Source organism: Amblyomma maculatum, chromosome 1, assembly GCF_055883805.1.
Source record: "Amblyomma maculatum isolate TAMU_Amacu chromosome 1, ASM5588380v1, whole genome shotgun sequence".
Taxonomy (NCBI): Eukaryota; Metazoa; Arthropoda; class Arachnida; order Ixodida; family Ixodidae; genus Amblyomma; species Amblyomma maculatum.
Window position 1 is genome coordinate 44,990,503 of NC_139344.1, and position 16,838 is coordinate 45,007,340.

Here is a 16,838-nt window from a genome sequence, read left to right on the forward strand (position 1 = left end):
TAAGATATAGGAGAGAAAATGAACATGATAGCAACTGCTACTACCCCGTTTCAAAGGGGACGCTCCTAAATTCGATCCATCCATCCATCCAGCGTGCGAATCGGACGTCGCCGCAAACCAGCTTTGGCTTTCATACGTGAAGGCGCTCCTTAGTAAATCGGCTGAATTTTTACACAAGCAAGGATTCTTCTATTTGTAGATAAGAAGAACGACAAGATAAGGAGTGATCTTGCAGGTAAGAGAAAAAGAAAAGAATCACTGCAGCAGCCTACTTGCAAGAATAGCAGTTATCACATGCCTTGACGTACCGCACAAGTCTGCGTTGAGTTTTTCCGGTCATCTCTAGCATGTCAGTGATAATACTTAAGTTACTTTCTAAAGTTCTGTTTGAGTTTCTGATACTTTACTGCTTTACAGAATACTAGAAACGGGCATTGCTCCAACCTCCTCTCCTTTTCTACGCCGGTAATTACAATAAAAAAAGTCGAAAATGTCAGTTTATGCTTCGTTTAGTTCGGTCTGATTTATGGGGTTTAACGTCCGAAAGTGACTGAGGCTATGAGAGACGCCGTAGTGAATGGCTAACATGCAATGGCATCGCCAATCATCAAGTAAGCCTTGCTTTTCGCTCCTAAAGAAAAGCGGCCGCCGCAGCCGGGTTTCGATGCCGCATCCTTGAGCACAGCAGTCGACCTCCCTAACCACTGCACCACCGCGGCGGGACACTCCAGTTACGTGAGCTAGAAGTTCTTATTGCATGTCCATGAACATATCAGCTAGAATTTGCTGTTCTACGATTGTCATAATTACTCTTACGATTTTTTACTGACTCGCAGAATGGCCAGACGCCCGCCTACCCGGTGATGGTGTTTGTGCACGGCGGTAACTTCGAGACCGGAGCGGCAAGCCAGTACGGGCCACAGAAGCTCGTCGACAAGGACGTTGTTGTGGTCACCCTAAACTACAGACTTGGCATTCTCGGTGCGTTCCTTCCCGTTTTGCGACCGAACGTTGACAGGTAGCAGCGTAAAATAAAAAAAAAAGGGGTCTATTATATCGCTTTTCTGTTCAGGCCAAGAACAGTACAACTTCGCTCACCACTATGAATAGAAAGCATCCCTCCTCACATATAATCCTCGACCTCGCCCTCACATACAATCCAGTTTATTTGACGATTATTCTGTGACCTTCTTTTGCTGCATTAACTTAGATATTATGTGCTTTTTGTGATTAGGCGCACCTGTGCATTCACAATGTCGCGATGTCACCTTTATTAGAGACTAGAAATAGTCTAATCCATTTGCACACGTGCCTCCGTACTGTAGGCTTCCTCAGCACGGGCGACAGCGTCTGCCCGGGGAATCTAGGCTTGCTGGACCAGAACCTAGCACTGAAATGGGTGCGGGACAACGTGGGCCACTTCGGTGGAGACCCCTCTCAAGTGACGCTGTTTGGCCAGGGCTCGGGAGCCGTCAGCGTCTTCCTGCACATCCTGTCGCCCCTCAGCCAAGGTACGCACCAGGTGCCATGCCTTTGCGCTCGACTATATAGGCACACTAAAACTCTTCGGACCAAGAAAGCGAGTAGATAACATGAGTTGCCTCGCTGACACATTTCGTTTCGGCGTTTCTTTATCTCTTGGTGTGAAAAAAAAAAAAAAAAAAAAGAACCGCATGACGACCGTTTTGGAGCTGCCTCAAGGTATCGTTGAGGCAGCTCTGAAACACTGTCTAGTTGCGTCACTGTCTGTGTTGGCAACGCAGTTAGAATGAACCTTTTTGAGAAAGGGCCGCATTCAGCAGACAAAAAAAGTTATTTAGCACCATGGAACAATTGTTTGAGAAGCAATGTATTATTAAAAATATATTCGTTTGCACACGAAGCGTCAAAGATAATGTAAAATTCTTTTTTTTTTTTTTTTTCACTTTCATTGTCGTGTCCAAATTCGCCGGTATCATTACAAGTCAGTTGTCATCTCAAAGATTCGTAACTGAAACGAGCAAGCAGTGCTATTGGACATTTGATTTGATGATGTCGGGTGCGAAAATTTACAACTGACGTTTAAGGCGTCGCGGCGTTTATACTGCCGCCCCATAATATTGAGCGCAAATATAGACGAGTCACGACTGTTACATCGATACATTTTATAAATATTTTCCTATGTGTAAAAAATTGCAGATTCAGAAGGGCTGTTGCTGAGAAAGGTTTCCTCCAGCTTCTGCATTGGCGACTTGTACGTGCAGTTTCTAATAAAAATATACTTCCCCACATATGCAGACTTGCCCTGGATATAAAAGACCAGTGAATCGGTTGCCAGCCACCTCAGCACAGGGTTAAAATTGGGGATAATCACGCACCTTACATTTGTGATCTTAGGGGCGGTTCCGGTTTCAACTTCTTTTTATTTTATTTTATTTTTTTTTTGTTGTTGTTTATGGCCACAAAGGTTATACCGAGCTCTACTGCTGTCGGTTGTCGAGAAGGTGAGGCGATGCTTATCGCGGCTGTATCCTGCTTAGTGCAATACAAAGAAAACTATCACTGAAGATGTGGGTGTCCTGGTCGTCTACTCGGCTTCTTCCTGACAGCCACTTCTGATGAATTACGTCTCGGGCATGTTTAACCTGATGAGCTCTTTGATTGGTACAATTTATATTTTGAGACTCGTTATCACTGTGCCACTGTTTCTTCTGGTAAAAGCGACTTTTGCGAGGATCGGATACGCAGTGTGCTGCTTTCTAAATTCAGTTTCCGCTTCTTGCGCATTTCGGCTCATCGTTGATTGCAAAACCATGTCACAAGGTTAACAAAAGAAAGCAGTAGAAGAACCAACTGTATAGGCCCCACTAGAGGTGGTTTTTACCGCATGCTTTATTCAGTTTCGCCCCTATACAGGCAGCAATATAGATTTGCGAAGGTAACCAACAGCAATAATTTTACTGGCCTGTAGCATCTATTTTTTCTTGCCTTTCCCTGCCTCCTCAGTTATTGGTCGCTAGTGAGCTGCACGGGTAAGTGCGAAAAATCAGTCAGTCTGTGCTGAGACCGTCTTCCTTGAGCGAGCCTCGAGTACCTTTTACGCACAGAAAAAGCGAGAAAAAAATTGGAGACACTTAAGTTTCGTGTTTAGGGGTTACGACGCGATAGCTTCAATGGTTTCCGTCTACGGATCTGTACCAGCTTTTTCCGTAACAGGACTACGTACTCGCTGCAAGAATGGCTCCCGTCCACGGCTATGTGTTGAGCACCCGCTTGTCAGGCATAGGGCCTGTGTTCAAACGCCAATAGCGACAAATTTATTTTATTGAAGGGTGCATTTGTTTTTTTCCTACACGTTTCTGGGTTACGGTTCTCAATTTCGGGTTACGGCGACGACGACGGATTTTCGGCAGAACGAGCCTATACACTGTTGCGTAAAACCAGCCGACCAATCAGTGGCCGATCATGTCACCTGCCCATCAATTAATGTCCTGTAAGAAAGAAGATGATTCAGCGCCCACTCAAACGACGATGAAGACTGCTGGGTTCCTGGCCGATCAGCTGGCGCGCGCACTGGAAACTCGGACTGTCTTGTTCGGACGAGATTGTGCTTCACTCTACGATCGCCGTGTGTCACCGGTCGCCGTCTCCAGTCCTCCGAATAACCCCCAGTAAGCCCCTCTTCAGTCCAATAAATAATGTCCATTAAATAATTCCCATATGTTTGCGGTCAAAACTTCGACGCCGGATACTCTGGAGAGCTGGGTATTTAACGATATCGCATAAAAATTCGGAATGTAAAGTTTTCTGAAAGCATGAAACAAAACATGGATGAAAACATGAACCATGCCCTTTCGAAATTTATAGATGCGCAACCCCTCCTTACGAGAACCAAAGAGCCATCGACTCATTATAATATCTATAGATAGTCTCATTCAGACAACTTCTGAACCCGAATGAACCAGTTGCAAAGGGTCCATTATTCCACATTCAAGCACATTTCGATTTAGGCTGGAATAGTGCTAACGTAGATTGGCTTATTAATCGATCCTTTATTTATTTATCCTTTGCTAGGTACCTTTGGTACCTAGCAAAGGGTCACTAGAAAATAAATGAAATAAATATATAAGAAATCGAAAAATTCGAAGAATCTCTAAATCTGCGCAACATAACCACATAAACGATTGTACGAAACTACCCTTAGCAACTCATTCTGCTAACACAACTGCACTAACAAAACAATATAGTTTAAATCTGTTACTTCGATCATAGTACCTAGGTAGTTATGTGTTAGTGTCGCGTATGCCTTGTTAATAGAAAGGTAAGATAAGGACGGGGGCCGATTGCGAGCTCATTCTTTTGTTATCGAAAATGGAACCAAAGTCATAATTGCTTTCTGCATATATTCGAGGGTACGTGCATGACGTAACTTGATAATTTTGGACAGAGAGTCGAGTCCTCAGAATTCGTTCAGTATAAACGTAATTGCTTTTTTTTTTTCATATTTTCCAGAGACTCTATATTTAGTTGAGGTTAGGCATTCTGGGCGGTGCATACATGTATATTCATGGTTCGGCCTAATAAAAGGAAAGTGACGGAGTAACTTCATATTTCCGAGTTCATATCTTGAAGCTCAGAGTTTGTGGGTGTAGAAAAGCCCATTAGAATCAATATGCATATTCCCTAATAACGTAGGAAATATGCTGACAACCAAATATTCATAGTGATACTTTGGGCAGTGTGCCAGTGAAAAAAAAAAAAAAAAAAAAAAAAAAAAAACGAAAAGGTTTTTGTGAGCTATTGGCAGGAACACACATTAGTTGGGGCCTATAGTCATCCTCCATTTACGTCATCATTTAAATATGTTGTTTGCGTTAGTATAGAAGAACAGTTGCATCCTTGATAGCCAATATGCTTTGATGTCTATTTGTTGGCAGCACATGCTTCAGTGTTGTAATCCCGCGTCATCCTTTTGTGATTCATCTCTTTTGTCATTTCTGTGACACAACTCAGCAGCAGAATTATGCGTAAGCCGGAAGAAGGCGCGGTTTGCTGGCTGCGTGCCAGACCTACGAATAGGAACATTCTTGGCCGACTTCCATGTAGAAGATACTTGACCGCACGCTCTTACAGACTTGCAGCGCTCCGTATAGCAAGAGCGAGAGCTCTGACGCTCATAGCAGATTTTACCGTGACCTAGCTATATGCTATATGCTATATATGATGAATGGCTATATGCTTCGGAAGCGGGACTGCTGTCATTTAATTATTTTTACTTATTGGGTTTCCACTGCTCGCGAAGAAAAATGGAAATATTCGCAAGTCTTGATGGCCGCCTCTAGACTCTGTAAATAAAAGAACTTGTTTTTCTTTCTGTGTTGATTAGCCTAGTTGAAGGAACACAATCGTATAATAAAAGTGCAGGGAGGTAGCGCACCTGCTGAGGCCATTGTCCAATTTGTCTAGGATCGTCTAAGGTCAGCCTGACTCGCTACACGCGACCAGTGCCTGATACCAAACCACAGTCACGATCTTTCGGGAGAAATTTGTGAAAACTTCGTCTCGACATCTGATGCAGCTACAGACGCAACACAAGTGATGCGGTGCAGCAAATTCCGAGCTTGAGGGTTTACAGCTCGTTCACTTGAAACGCGTCCCTGAACCCAAGTTTCGGCTTGAGTTTTGTCGGGAGTGTTCGGACCATGACAGGAAAAACGGAGGCCTGTAGATGAGGCAGCGTTTGTTAACTCACAACGTGGTTTGGGTGTCCGCCGGCATTGATTGATTGATTGAAAACATCTGTGTTTATTCAGTATTTTCAGAACATGTGGGTGGGCCGCCTAGTCCGGTAGTCCATTGGCTGCTGCTGCTGCGCTGGCCCTCCTCACCAGCCAGTGCTGACGGTCAGGATCATCGCTGAGCAGAATAGCCTCCCACTGCTCCTCCGAGGGGTTGGGAATGGGGTCAACTAAGGTATTAAATTGGCATGCCCACACCATATGGTAGAGGTTAGCTACCTCTCCACAGTGTGGGCACTGCGGAGAGTATAGTGTAGGGTACCACAGGTGTAATTTAGCTGGTGTTGGGTATGTGTTGGTTTGTAGTCTCCTAAGGATGTTCTCTTCTAACTTATTGAGGGATTTGTGTGGTGTTGGGTGCTCCTTTCTGGCTGTTCTGTATGGCGCGAGATTGCCGCCGGCAATTATGACAGATAGCGCTCCTTTCCTTTCCTCTAAACCAATTTATAAATTTCGTGTAGCTGTCCACTGCAATTAGACATATTTTACGCCGTCCGTTCCCCAAAAACCTACTTAAACAAAAAAATAAAAAATCTCAGGTTCTCGGAAGGCGTGACTGAGTCATCCGGAAGAGTGAACGTAGTGGAATTTCCCTAGCTCATTTCGTGCAGTGTACGAAAATACGGCGGAGTCCTGGTGGCCGCCGGGAGCAGTGAGACCGCCGCGACGCAGAGAGACATCAGGAAGTGCGGGGCATCGGACTAGTCGTTAACAGCTAGTTAATGCGTTAACAGATCGAAGACTGCACCGTGGACAAGACCTTCGGGACCCGATGTTTTTTGGTTTTTAGCCTTTGGAGTTTTTTTTTTTTTAATTGGTCTGATCCCTTTGTGCGATCACCCGTTCAAAAGGGAACGGCCTCAGCGCCATGAAAAGAAGGTGTTACAGGCTCTATCGCGTTTACTCTTAGGACGAAGCTTGGGCGTCCCCTTAATTTTTCATCCCCGCTTTTAGGGCAGAGACTTCTCTACGTCTACTGGCCGCATATTAAAGCCAAAGCCTTTACTTTACTGCATGCGAGCGCAGTAAAAGCGGCGTGCTTGGCGAAAAGGCTCTCATCGTTTGTCTGAAGCTTCTGCAAGGTAGGTCTACACTTCCCAGAAGCGCCACCCACCAATCATTCGCTCACCTCCGTCTGTCTTCAACTCCAGAAAAAATAACAACATATATATAAAGCGTTCTTTAGAACAAAAGCATCAAAGTAGCTTGCCAGAGACAATTCAGCTGCAGGAGATGGCCTTTTCCCTTCTTCATAGTTTTTTTCTTATCTTTTTCTTTTCTTAAGAGTAAAACAATACACCCAACCTTACAAAATTTCTCGGCTCAGCGGCTTTTCAGCAAAGTTGATTGTTGGGCGAGTTGGTTGGACATCATGTTAAAACAGCGCTACAAACAAGGACAGATATAGGAAGATCCGTATCTGTCTTCGTGTGTTTGTCTTCCTATCTGTCTTGTTTCTAGCGCTGTTTTAATGTGACAGGCTTTTCAGCGTCGTTCTGTTTCCTCTCCGTCTCGTCCTTTGAGAAATCACTGACGAAAGCTTATGCAATCTCACTTTCGGTTTGGTTGGTTTTGTGGGGTTTAACGTCCCAAAGCGACTCAGGCTATGAGAGACGCCGTAGTGGAGGACTCTGGAGATTTCGACCACCTGGGGATCTTTAACGTGCACTGACATCGTACAGCACACGGACGCCACTCCGTTTCGCCTCCATCGAAACGCAGCCGCCGAGGTCGGGTGCGAACCCGGGTACTCAGGCAGAGTAGTCGGGCGTCTTACCACTGCACCATATATATATATATATATATATATATATATATATATATATATATATATATATATATATTATATAATCACATTACATTTATTCATCATATCCTCTGAAATTAGAGGGAAAAGATCCTTGGTTTCAGTAGGTGAATTGAGGCCGATGCGTTGTGATGGCTACCTATCGCGGGGAACTAGTGGGTCACTAGAAGCGGCCGTAATGGAGTGTAACAGGAACGAGCGCGCGTTCCAAAGAGATGTCGTCTGTAGTGATTCAAAAATAAAAACGTTCGGACGATTTCAAGAGTGCCCGGCTGTAATAGCACTTCGGCTCAAATGAGCGTGAAAGAACGATTGTATCAGATAAGTAAGAGCAACGAATTAGTAGGGGTGCGCCGCGCTGGAAGACCTTCAATTAACCGCGCACATTTATCGGGACGTAACATAGCCAAGCTTTGAGGAGCTCCTTACGTTACAGCCCGCCGAGTCGAAATCAACTTGAACAAGGTATGTTGCTGGTCGAGTTCGTTAATCATTGTCACAGAAAGAACGCTAACAGACGACGGTCAAGGATGAGAAGGACACACACATGCGCATCACACATGAGCGCATGTGTGCGTCCTTCTCATCCTTGACCGTCGTCTGCTAGCGTTCTTTCTCTGACGAAATAGACTACCGCACCAAGCCAAAAAAAAAAAAAACGACAAAATATTCACCGGTTCAGTCGTAACATCAGATTTTGCTGTGTTGTTTTTAGTTACGTAGTGCTTTTCTGTAGTCCGTATTTCTGTCGTACTTTTTTGTTGTAACTGCACAAAACGCTATCCTACTGCAATAATTGATGTTGTCATAAAAGGTTCACTGTCTAAAACCGCTCAGAACTTCGGAGCAAATTGTGAGTTTTTTTTCTTTTTCGACAGGTTGAGGTCAGCTCCTTGGAAGTGAACGACCACTGTCGAAAAGAATCTCGAAGACGACATATTGTAGTTTGCTGGGCAAGAATTCCTGCGGCGCTACGGCAATCACATAAAAAGGGCAATTCTGACACGACAGCGTGAAACGACCGCGTTTTGCAGAAAATGCGGCGTCGCGGGCGTGAGCGAAACGTCACGTGCACGTCTCTGGAAGGGGGTAGTCGACAGGTTACCTGGTCGGACAATCATTGGTCGGCGGGTTGCGTGACGTCACGAGTCTGCGTGACATATGGCAGGGGGTGGCAATCGGACCCAGGACAATCGGATACTGAGTCAGACGGGCCACCCCCAAGCCACGCGGCACGTTCACAAAGCTTGGTTAAAGCGGGGCTTTATATCTACGTCGGTTGGCCTTCCACATAATTCTTACCACTTTATGCTAATCAGTTGTTGGAGATACAGAGTTAATTTATAACGAGCTGTTGATTAAATAAGAAGCAATGCATGTGCGCGAACGATCATCCGCAAGGGGAGCGAGCCGTTGACGGGAGTCATGAACGCTGTCGCTTCATGCCCTTGCAGGCGGAGCTTCGCCCGAAATTTTGTTGGGATCATCGCGATGCCTGGAATCGCTGACTATAATTCGTTCGTGCGCTCTACGTGGTGCGTTTTTCTCCGGCTCTCACCCCTTCTTCGCGAGCGTTCGTGCGTCTGTGATTGAACCGTTTCCTTGTGGGCATGCAGGGCTGTTCGTTCGGGCCATTGCCGAAAGTGGCAGCCCGCTGAGCGACTGGAGCATAGAACCCGACCCGGCGCAGTTTAAGCGCACCGTCGCCCAAGGTGCGGGCTGCCCGGCCGACGGTCCCTCGTTCGCGCTCATCGACTGCCTCATGCAGACGCCCAGCAGCGAGTTCCTGCGCATCCAGCAGGAGAGCAAGGTGCGTGAAACGCCGTTTCTTTCCGCCCCGTTCACCGACATCACTCAAGACGGTGCGAGGGCGCCATTCGCGAGCTCTGCAAGGGGCTGCCGCGCAACCGAAAGATTTTGGAAAAAGATGAGTTATCGGCAGCCCCGTCCCTGGCAAAGAATGAATAACTCCCGTCTATGTAAATACTGTGCGCAGGGTGAGCGAACTTTCACCTCTTTCATACCCATTATCATCGCTCGGCTCTGTTCTGAGGATCGCGCGCGGTGGATAAAAGACATTTCTTAAAGCGGTTGCCTAAAATATTATAATTGATGGAACAAGCCAGCTGGTCTACAACGAAGAGAACGGAAAAACACTTTTGCGAGAATCTTTTCTTGATTACCGTCCTTTAACTATGCAAGAGCGGGCGTCTATATGAACCTTCGCAACTATACGAACGTTATACGCCATAAACACCGTACCAAGCTCGGCATGAAACCAAGTGGTAAGCTAACGCAGCATTTGTTCACGCAGAACTTGTGTGTGGTTCTGAGCATGTTTGGAAGTAATGAAGCATGAAAAAATTGCTAAAAAAATATGAATAAATTCGCGACCGTACTGTGCACTTGCAACGTACGCTATATAAAGAAAAAGTGGAAGAATTGCGAGTTGATGCTTTGCGCGCTACACAGAAGGCCCGAAGAAGCCGCACACCACGCGAGTGGCATGAACCAATGAAGGAATTCCGGTGGTTTAACGCGCGTATGCCAATAGGTAATGCTTGGTGAACCGGAACTGTGGACGGGTACGCTGGGCGCAGGTGTTCGGCGACTTCCCAGTGCGGACGGCGCCCGTGGTGGAGAAGTTCAACCCGCAGGGAGCGTTCCTGCCGGACGAGCCGGCCGCTATGCTCGAGCGCGGTGAGTTCCGCCGTGTACCGCTCATCGCCGGCGTCAACAAAGACGAGACCGCCTTCTTCTTCCCCGGTGAGTTGACGCGGCGTCGTCCCACTGGCGATCACTAGAGGCGCGAGGTGTCTGTTTCAAACTTCGCGAAACGAACAGGCTTGTAGCCATGCCGTGCAGAGAAGAACGCTTCAAAGCTGTAAAACGGTTAAATGAACATTTCCTGACCCTCAAAAGATCTGTAGCTCGGGAGAAGGGTGTACGAGCCGAACTAGGTTAAGGGGAAGGAAGGTAGGGGACGAAGGTGGCTGCAGCACAGGGTCTCATTTACGAGAGCAGGTGAAATGGGCCCATTTATATTAAATTCTTGCTTGGTGAACCTGAACTGCTTGGTGAAGTGAGAAAATCAGAACGAGCGAACGGGGCCACCGTATATATACAGGGTCTCCCATTCTTAATTTGAACACAGTTACGGTCTCCAAATCGTCATTGCGTCCGACCCGACCGCGCATTGAATATAAGCGAAGCACCGTGCGAAGCACCACCTCCATGTCCCTCTGTTCTTGAATCACTTTGCTCAGATATGCGGCTGCGTCGGACGCAATGTTACTTTGTAGACAGGGACTGTATTCAAAATAAGAGTGGACGGCACTGTACGTAACTTAATCGTTTGTCCGATCAGTTGGGGAGACCGCGTCGAGCTTCAAGAACAGGAATTTCCGCCTCCAGTGAAGCGGGAGTGGGGGCGTTCTTATGAGGCGACCTTCGTTTGCTTTCGTTTGCTTTCGCATTGGGGAAGTTTTTCGTGATTTTCCAGTAGAAAACGCCCAAAAATGGCGCCCGGAGAGTGTGCTGCCGTTGTGCAAGGGCTGTCAGAAAAATTGGACATCTTCCATGTCTTGCATTCGTAATGCAGAGCTGAGTACTTAGCAGAAGAGTTTTACTTACAAGCCAACGCAATTGAGGCTGTTCATAGGCATAGGCCATATTTATTCTCTTTATCTTGTAAAGAGCAAATCCAGGTCGGATACTTCCTTGCTATCTGGTTTTGTTTGGTTTATCGGGTTTTACGTCCCAAAGCGGCTCAGGCTATAGGAGACGCCGTAGTGGTGGGCTGCGGAAATTTCAGCCACCTGGGGTTCTTTAACGTGCACTGACATCGCGCAGCAGACGGGCGCCTTACTTTTCGCCTCCATCGAAAAGCGGCCGCCGTGGCCGGATCTATCTACTGAATGAAGTTAATGCCTGCAATATGAACTAATTTCTCGAGGCCAGCACTTTCTAAAACTTCACGTCATTTGACTGCTAATAGTTACCGCTTGGAAGAGGCAAATTTCGACACTTTTTCGCAAAAAAAAAAAAGCTGCTGTTTTCATTCTCCAAACCAGTAGCGTAACCAACTTTCATTGATTTCTCTCCTTCTGTTCCCAGTTTTGTCTGCGTACCTGCGGGATCGATCGGCTCGCAGCTCCACTTATGTGCGCGACCAGTTGCTCCCGCGATTTCTGAGCAGTGCGCTGCGCTACAGCCGTCCTCCGCCGGACGTCGTGGACGCTGTGGACGAGACCTACTTCCGGGACATCAATCCGCTCGACACCGGAGCTATCATCAGGGCTTTCATCAACGTAAGCCGCACTCCCTTTCTTTTGCTTTAGTTTCCTTCGGAATAGAGACAAATTTTAACATATACTGCTATTCGGGTTCTGTAACTACGTCTCAATGCTCGTTGCTTACAGGGCCAGTCCGGCGTTCAGTAGAGCCCCAGCAGAGGTGCCCCTATAGCATGATGCATGATGGACACGTTCGGCTGATGTACAGAAGTGAAAACAACTGTTGATGTGTATGATACTCGTATATGAAACAACTTTGCAGAATTTTCTGCATGGCTGACTCATGAAGCTGTGTTCAATCGTGCAGGCGACGCAATGAATGACACCGGAGGATCAAACATGCGCTGGTTGCTTGCCGCGTTTTGCCTAACCTAGCGCTCAAGTTTTCCTCTGCTGAGTTTAACACACTGAGTTTAAGTGGAACATCGAGAGCATACTGCCAGGGGCTCGCGAGTTGGCATCTAAATGACGCAGATGCTAAGTTGAGCGAATTGACCATTAATGTCACCACATTTTGACATGGGACAGCCAGCAAATCGTTTCTACTTTTGGAACTTGGAAGCAGGCAAAGCAACAACCTGCCATGGTGGTGCAGAGGCTTTGGCGTTCGGCTACCGATCCCAAGATCGCGGGTTCGATCTTGGCTGCGGAGCCTGCATTTCGATGGAGACGAATTGAAAAAAAAAAAAAAAAAAAGAAAAAAAAAACATGAGCTGTGCGATGTCATGGCACGTTAGACCATGCCAGGTGGTGTAAATTAATCTAGAATACTCTACGACAGTCATAGCCCATGCGTCGCTTTGGGCATTAATCCCCATAATATTAATAGCAAGCCAGAGTCGCGTAGTAGTAGAAGGAGAACATGAGCAGTGCAGTTTCTAGACACTGGAATTGCCGAATTGCGTTAATCACGTATAGCTTCACCTATCTACCGCTAGGAACGCAAATGTACGCTTCGAGCTAGAAACGAGTGTGCGCAGAGGCACTCCTTCAATCTTTTTCCGCCCCATGCAGATGTCGACGGATGCCATGTTCGTGTCGGGCAACCAGGTGGCATTGGCCAAGTACTCACGCTTTGAGTCGCCCACCTACATGTACGTGTTCGAGTACCGAGGAGACACCAGCCTGCTGGACGCACGACTCGGCTTCCAGAGGCAGTCCTACGATCTGGGTGCGTTGTCCGGAACTCCCGACGCAGGCACAGCCGGCACGGCACAAATATCACTCGCCTTCCGGGCAAATAATGATAACGCGCTCGAAGCAATCGTTCACTCTGTTCGTGTTCAGTGTCCCAGTTTACCCTATGAATCGAGTTAATAATTGTGCGCGTAACATCACGGCGGCAGTCGTCCACGCGTCGAAATACAGACCGAGTAAATGCAAGCAGGATACTGTGCACAAATTATCGCGGATTTCTAAGTTTTGCTTTTTTTTTATGTGTTAGGTGTACATTCTCCGGCTGCTAATAGCTTGCATATGCGATTGCCTGTTAACATTTAGAGCATTGAATAACACTGGGCACACCAAGACTATGAGAACTGCGAATTTCAGGGCAGAAAATAAGTTTTGTAGTCTATAGAGCAAGCTGTACAAGTTCTGTGAAAAGGGCGAAGTGCGTTTCACGAGTCTAGAATATATGTTATCAGTCATTGACTTCGATTGCAAAGCCAAGCTCTGTACCATATAGCTAGGGCTGGTTTTTATTAAAAATTTCAATTATACAAAATGTCGACAATCTTTACGAAGAGGCCGCACTATACTTCATTGCTGCCTTCGCGTCATCGAAAGCTCGCATGTGGTATGTGTATGCCATTATTCTAACCTCCCTTGAAATGAGAGCTAAATTTTCTCTTTTGCAGGCGTGTCGAATGGCGATGAGCTTATCTATCTATTTGACGTGACGGCCGACGGACTGCGGCCGCTTTCCAGCCTCGACTCGCTCGTGAGCAGCAGGATCATCAGCCTCTGGACAGACTTCGCCAAAAGCGGGTACGAAATATATCCGAAATGTTTCTTCCAACTTTTGCTATCCTCTGATTTGCTACCTGCATCCTAAGTGGTGCACGTAGCAAATGCATCCATACCCCATCTGTGTATTTTAGCAGCGTGGCCTCTAGAAAAAAAAAAAGTATCGTGATTTTTGATCCTCAACTGCATTCGTAGAAGGCGTCAAATGCCGTAAACCAGAAGATAGCAAGGCCGTGAGCTTAATCTGTATTTAGCGGAGTACACGTTAGGATGTAGTTTAAGAATTGACTGTTGGACCTGTTTGCATAAAATTCTACAAGAAGAGCGCTTGTCCTATTTGCCCTTGTCTTCTGCGCTTTGAATTTACAGATCATAGAAGATGCAACAGTGCGAGTGTTTTTTTTTTCTTTTTTTTGGAGCGGGCGCTGAGGCAGTATATTTAAAATTGGAGTGCTCTGGCGGTTTCACACTTCTCTTACTAATCGTAAAAAAAAAAAAAAAATGAATAAACAGCGCTTCAAATAAGGCCGACATGTGTAGCTCACTTTCGCATCATGGTCCAGCACAAGCTTCTGCCAGGCATGACTTATACTTCCGTCCGCGGTTTCTCTTGAAGATACCAGCAAAGTATGTTCAGAATAAAATGCGAGTCTTTCTACGCTACTCAAACGCTGCCATTTCTATGATTGTGGCTTTGGCATCTCCATGGTCTTCCAAAGAAAAAAAAACTAAGCGAGAAGACCTACTACAGGTATAGAAAGAAAGTGTGTGCCGTGCTACGCACATGTGGCGTATTTGACCATCCCTGAAATATTTGAGACAGCTCGGAGGAACGCGACTCCGGTGCTTCTTTAGCGCGTGCTGGAAGAACATGACTTGCTTGTTTTGCGGTTACAATGGGCATTATATGAAATGGAAAAAGTTGCCGCAAGCCCGAAAGAGGTAGACTACGTAAAAAAAAAAAAAAAGAAAAAAAGAACAGCCCACAGTGACAATTTGCAAGAGCAGAATTCTGTTTCGTTAGAACTCCGATTGGTTGTTCTGCCTGCGCTAAGTGTTAACTGGCCTTCTCTCATGCTTCCTCGCGCAGAATGGCACCACAGTACCCAAACTTCGAGTACCCCGCGTGGCCGCGTGCCACTCCCAGCAACGTGTCGGCGTACCGCATCGGCCGGTCTCTTCAGCCGGGCCCCGAGTACCGGGTCGAGGCGACGCGCTTCTGGTCGGGCATTTCGCCCGCGCTCCTGGGCCAACGGAGCGGGGAAAGCGACAACTCGCGTTCGGGCGCCATCTCCACGCCTCCAGGCTACGTGGAGCCGCTGTACCGAACTTTGGCCTGGAGCATGGTGGCTGTAGCCATAGCGCTTGCGCTGGCTCTCGTCGTCCTCCTGGTGGTGCTCTACAACCAGAAGAAGAGCCAAAGCTTCCGCGCCAGCTCCGACCTGGACAACTCGCGCATGTCCACCGGAGGATCCACGCTCTACTGACGACCATACTCCTCCGGTGCTGACCGAAAGGGGTGCGCAAAAGACCCGCAGGACCAGACTGTGACATCACTCGCTTCGCTCGCCCGCTGATAAGGGCTCTGGAGCGAAGAAGATGAGGCGTGCGCGTATCCTGCTAGCTCGCTGTAAGGACGAAACAAACGAGCAGAACTCTAAACTTGTGCTGATAGGCTGGGCTCTAGCTTGGGGGGATACTATTGCCCGCCCGGTAGCGACTGCGCTGTTCGTTTCTTCCAAGAAGACACTAAGGCTCCGAGTCTTCGGTTGAAATCTTGCAGGACCACTTTGAATGTTTCGGGCGAGCCTGCATATATGGAGACCATTCGAGCACAAAAATGTCGCCACAAGGAACAGCCATGCGCGGGCATGGTTGCGCTGAACAAACACGATAATCGTGCTAGCCTCAAGTACGGGAGTTTTTTAATGACACCTCGGATGAGTGCCGCAGTCGACATGTGCTGTCTATGTACTTAAACTGTGCCGCGCACAAAGGAAATGTAAAATCACTAGATCAGCCGACCTCACACGTTGCCTTTTCAGCTACACCTCATAGGACATTTTGAACGGCAAGTAGGTCTCCCTTTCACATCGCAAGAAACATAATCCAGCTTGGCTGTAGCGTAATTTCATCGCAAAAAAAAAAAAAAAGAAAAAGATGGTACTGCGAGCATATGTGGCTATTTCACAGTGCGTACTCTCATTTTCCGTAAGTTACTGAGACAAAAGTGGAAAACGCGCTGTCGAGAAGAGCAACTTGATGGGATCTACGAAGTGGTTACGCTTTCAACTTGGAATTTGATGTAGCAGGTATAACTTGTAGGCAAGCAAACGTCAGCAGACTTTGCTAGATACAGCTCTATTTGGGAACGTTTAAAGTTGCTTTGGAGTCGCAAAGCCTGAATTGGTTTGCCATTCGGTTGTGAAATTTTATATTTTTGTATATCTTTTCTTGTTCGTAAAAGGCCAAATATAGCGAAGCTTCCTCACCGTCATGCAAACAAGAATGCCATGAAACGTAAGCGTCGTGTACACACATCGCGCCAGCAGGCAGAGCAGAAAGGCAAGATCAAGACTGCAGGGACGATGGCAGACCGAACTTTAAGACAAAATCGTGTTCTTTTCAAATGGATTATAGTTAACCACTATAATCATCGTCCATACCCTCGTACGCGCACATTAGGACGCATTGCAGAGAAGAAGAGTCGTATGAACACGTTAGCAGCTATTATGTGTTAGTGCAAACCAGAAAATATATCCTGCAAAAGTGGTTCAGTCGCCCGCCGTAGGTTTGTCCGCGCGAGTATAATCGCCAAGCTGCCGTCTGCAGCACATCACGTGCACACATTAAGGAGAGCTGCCACAGGAATGCACTGGCATCCATGATGGCTTTGACAAGTGTCTCACCTTGTAGACAAATCCATGTTCACTTGCATCAAGACACTCAGTGCACATAGGCTCCCATCGCAGTGCAGCTCCTCTGTAGTGC

At 46.9% G+C, this 16,838-nt stretch overlaps 1 protein-coding gene across 1 annotated transcript in view; it reads left to right on the plus strand.

The window, feature by feature from the left end:
- The window catches only part of LOC146202254 (cocaine esterase-like), a 58,301-nt gene extending 42,295 nt beyond the window's left edge, over window positions 1-16,006 (plus strand). Inside the window, exons 3-10 of the mRNA XM_084588051.1 lie at window positions 837-981; window positions 1,326-1,511; window positions 9,201-9,394; window positions 10,185-10,350; window positions 11,701-11,894; window positions 12,894-13,050; window positions 13,739-13,868; window positions 14,938-16,006. Coding sequence (XP_084444177.1) covers window positions 837-981; window positions 1,326-1,511; window positions 9,201-9,394; window positions 10,185-10,350; window positions 11,701-11,894; window positions 12,894-13,050; window positions 13,739-13,868; window positions 14,938-15,334 — 1,569 coding nt within the window. The 3' untranslated portion in view covers window positions 15,335-16,006. The remainder of the gene's footprint in view (window positions 1-836; window positions 982-1,325; window positions 1,512-9,200; window positions 9,395-10,184; window positions 10,351-11,700; window positions 11,895-12,893; window positions 13,051-13,738; window positions 13,869-14,937) is intronic.
- The last annotated feature ends 832 nt before the right edge of the window (window positions 16,007-16,838 follow it).